This window comes from Cystoisospora suis (assembly GCF_002600585.1).
Source record: "Cystoisospora suis strain Wien I chromosome Unknown contig_5660, whole genome shotgun sequence".
NCBI lineage: Eukaryota > Apicomplexa > Conoidasida > Eucoccidiorida > Sarcocystidae > Cystoisospora > Cystoisospora suis.
Window position 1 is genome coordinate 1 of NW_027158450.1, and position 4,328 is coordinate 4,328.

General features: G+C 42.8%; 1 protein-coding gene across 1 annotated transcript; it reads left to right on the plus strand.

Annotated features, from left to right (window-relative positions):
• Positions 1-16: 16 nt before the first annotated feature.
• CSUI_009471 (cyclin-dependent kinase regulatory subunit protein) lies at positions 17-4,128 on the plus strand (the record flags this gene model as incomplete). The annotated part of the gene is made up of 2 exons (XM_068069587.1): positions 17-1,901; positions 3,401-4,128. Coding segments are annotated over 2 exons (2,613 nt in total), but the record flags the coding sequence as incomplete, so codon positions are not given.
• Between the last annotated feature and the right edge of the window lie 200 nt (positions 4,129-4,328).

Sequence of the window (4,328 nt, forward strand, 5' to 3'; positions counted from 1 at the left end):
TCTCTCCATCCGTCTGTCTGTCTCTTTCTTTCTCTTGTATTTCTTGATATGCTGTCTTTCTGTTGAAGGAGCTTCTCCGGAGGGAAAGTCTTCTTCGTCTCCATCTCCTCAGTTTTCTCCTTTAGCTTCGTTCTCATGTGATCCTAATACGAGGAGGTTTTCTTCTCTTCTTCCTCCTTGTTTCTTCTTCTCCTCTCCCTCTCCATCTTCTTCTTTTACTTTCTCCTCTACACCTCAAGACTCTCTCTTGTTTCCTCCTTCTTCACCTACAACGTTGCCCTCACGTCGATCATCTCTTTCTACATCTTTCTCTCCTTCTCTGTTCTTCTTCTCTCCGTCCTCTTCTTTGTTTTCTGGGTTGAAACGTCGTGAGGAGAAGGACGTTTCTTCTTCTTTCTCTCTGCCCTTTTCTTCTCTTCGTTCTTCTTCATCTTCTTTACCTCGGGATTCTGCTTTTCCTTTTCTCCCTGGGACCTTTCGATCCAACAAGAAGGAGGGACATCTTTCTCTCCCAAGACAGAGGAAATTCTCTACCTCGGAAGAGAGAAGAAGAAGGAGTCAATCCTTCTTCTCAACTCTCAGTCCTTCTCTTCTTTCGTCTTGTCCTTTCTCTTTCATTCTTTCTTGTGTTTCTTCTTCTTACAGGTCATCCAGGGCTTCTTGTTCTCTCCTCTGTCCTACTTCATCTTCTTCTCCTTTTCCGTCTTCCTCTCTGGCAAATAATCTAGACTATTCAAACGTCTCCTCTCTCTTATCACTCATCGCCTCTCCTTCTTCATCTTCTTCTTCCTCTTCTTCTCCTCCCTGTGAATACCATGAGAGGATATCCTCTCAATCTTTACATGCGACGTCTTCTCTTCTCCTTAGACGAGTCTCTTCTTCATCGATCTTTCCCTCCTACGCGTCCCAGCATCGATTCTCGTGTCATACCTCTTTCCACCCTCTATCTTCGTTCAAGTCTCCCTTGAATGAGAAGACAAGAGAAGATGATAGAAACAAGTTGCTCTGCTCTTCTCTTCTTGGGAGAAAACGAAGTTATGGGGATGTATTATCTCCTTCTTCTTTGAAGGCTTTCTCTTCTTCTTTTTCTTTCTCACCTACGCACTTAGTTCATGAGAGAAACAGAGAGCAAGTTCAAGATGACGCTCCCTCTCCATTCTTCCTCTGTTTAGCAGAGAGAAGAAGATATGAAGATGGAGATAAGAAGAGAAAGACGGAGAAGATCCATCTCTCTATACTTTCTTCGAGTAGATCAGCAGCCGGCGACAAGGCCCAAGATGTGCAAGGAGATGGAGAAGAGACGAAAGAGAAGGAGAACAAGAAGAAAAAGAAAAGCGTAGAAGATGAAGAGCAAGGAAAGACAAAGAAGAAGCAGAGGAGAAGAAGAAAAGAAGGAGAAGAAGAAGGACAAGAAGAAGCAGAAGAAGAGGGAGAGGGAAGAACAAGAGACGGCAGTGTCGATAGAGCTCTTCATGAACTTCGAGAATTCTTTGAGAGTGTTCGAGAGAAAGAAAGAAGAAGAAGAGCTTTTCTCAAGGAAAGAGCAGAGAAAGTTCCCCACACATTAAGGTCAGCTTATCTAGATAAAACACAAGTGTATCTACCTCATCGATATCAGCATCATCGAAATCCTCTGAGACGTCGGCGTGTCCTTCGATGCTTTCCTCCCCCACGAACTCGCAGATTCAAACTGCGTGTGACACCGCATGAAGAAGGCAAGGAGAAGAAGGAGACAGAAGAGAGAGAAGAAGAGGAAGAAGAAGAAGAGATCACATTCGATCCAGAGGATATGGATCGCTTTTTAGATCCTCCTAAGCCTCTATCTGCCTATTCCTGGCCTGACGGGTGTTATTTGAGAATTGCGTATAGTGGGAATAGAGCGGATGATATGGATGAAACAGGTAAGCAAAGGGCCGTGACAGGCATGGAGAAGATTTTGCTAAGAAAAAGAAAGAGACAGAAGATGATACCGAGTGAAGAGGAAAATGAAGGGGAAAGAAGATCAAGAAGACCTTACAGTCTCTATGGAAGGGTCCTTAATCTTCTCCTCACTGATAGTGTCTAAGATTATAGATAGATAGATTCACGATACATAGATAGATTAAAGATACATAGATTAGATAGATTAAAGATAGATAGATTAGATAGATTAAAGATAGATAGATAGATTGATTGATTAATGATAGATAGATAGATAGATCAAAGATAGATTAAGGATAGATAGATAGATATTTCCTTCATCATTAACGTGTAGGCGTGTATCCGTATACACTTCAGTAGAGATACATGTGATATTGTTATGTGTATCTTTCTTTCTTCTATACTTCCTAGCCTCTTGCTGAGATGGCGGCTGTTGCAAGTGGGCTGCCTTGCTCCCTCGCAGCATCTCTCCTTTCTCTCTCTTTTCTTCTTCACAAAGCCCTCGCACGTTCCTGTAGAGTTTGGTTCTTTTGTCTGTGTAGAGACTTTCACGCGGACCCACTGATAGAGGTAATTCGACAAGAATTCTTATTATAGGTATGAGTGTATCTCTCCCTCTGTTTGTCAGTCTCTGTCTGTCTCCGGACATGTAGAAGAGTTATGTCATTTCGATGGACTAAACAGAATCTTTCAGAAGTCTAGCGTGTAGCAGAGCTTTTGCTTCTTCGGTTTCTTCAGTAGGAGAAGAAGAGTGGCAGTCAGTCGTTTCTCGTTTCACTTAAGGTCACCTGGAGTGTATTTCTTCTTCTTTTTCGTGTGTTATTTCATCGGATTGGGGGGTCTCGATAGTATCGATGTTGATGAATCGATGTGAAGATTTCATAGAATCGATCGATCGAGAACATACTTAGAATAGGACCCTCGAATGCGTGCGTCTTCTCGATCCTTCCTCTTCTCCTCTCTCTTCCACATGAGCGAACATTCATCTCTTCTTGTTCTTTTCTTCTTCTTCGTCTCATTCTTAACATCTCTTGCCTGTCTCACGCTTCTTCCTTCAGAGAATCTGCTTTTCTCATGTTCTCTGTATGTCTCCCAGGCGTCGCACATCCATGTACCTTGTTTCTGTAGTGTATCTACACGCAGCATTCTTTTCATACTCTCCAAAGAAAGCGCCCGGCTTTCCTATCTCTCTATACATCACCTATACATGTATCTTCTGTACCGATAATAAATACCTCGCTCCCGCCTATACACGTATCGATATATCTACGTATCTATATATATGTATATATCTACATATATGAATGGTAACGTCCTTGATCCTCGGGATGCTCTCAGGGCGTTAGATGTCTATATGATGGTGTGTATACATCTGTCATCGTTTGTCAAGTCTATTTTTCCTATGAGTAAGAACTGTAGAATCTTCAGGTGTATATACACGTTCCCTCTCTTTTTTTTTCTCCCGTCTCCTATTGTATAGGTCGTCGGATTATAGCGGCTATAGAGTCCGCTGGGTCATCTTATCTCTACTCTATGCCTGCTCGTCTTCCTATCATTCGGCGACGTTTCTCAGTTCCCAAGTCTCCTCATAAACATCGAAAAGCGATCGAGCAATTCGAGATTTGTGAAAGAAGAAGGATCATCGATCTCCATAGAAGAGATCTGTTAGCAATAGCTGAAAGACAAGGCGAGAGAGGTCCAAGAAGGTGGGGGAGGATGGAGTGGCCAAGTCGGTCGCTTTCAACAAGAGTGAGAGGAAGGGAAAGTGGGAGAGAAGAAGACAGAAGAGAAGCAGAAGAGAGAGAGTTTCAGTTTGATGAGGAGGAAGGAGAAGGTACGAGAGAGGATGTGGATGTGATGAAGGAGGAAGAAGAAGAAGAGGTAGACATCCTAGAAGAACACGAAGAAGAGATGGAGAGAACAAGGCATCTGGATGATCATTTGAATAGAGAAAGGTTAGAGAGACTACAGGGGGGGGAATGGAGAAAGGTGGAGAAGAAGAAGATTAAGAAGGAACCACATGAGGCGACAGTTAAAGCTCTGTTGACCATCGATCTCCCAGAGCTTGTTCATTACAATCTTCGATATGAGCCGTATCGATTGCCTCTGAAAGGGAGAGAAATTGTGGCTCGTCTTGGGTATCAGCCTAAGTGGACGTCTAAGTACTTCGAGTATCTCCAAGTAAGAAAGAAACATCTTCATGAATAGAGAGCTCAAGAGATACACAGAGAGATCAATCTAATACACCCTGGAGACCCAGGTTGTATAAATTTATTTATGTAGACGTATAGATAGACGTTGTGTAAGCTGCAGCCCAGGAGGAGTCGTTGTAGTGTCTGCGTACATATATATATCTTTATATACCTATATGTACGATACATATCTACGTCGGTGTGTGTAGGGCATCT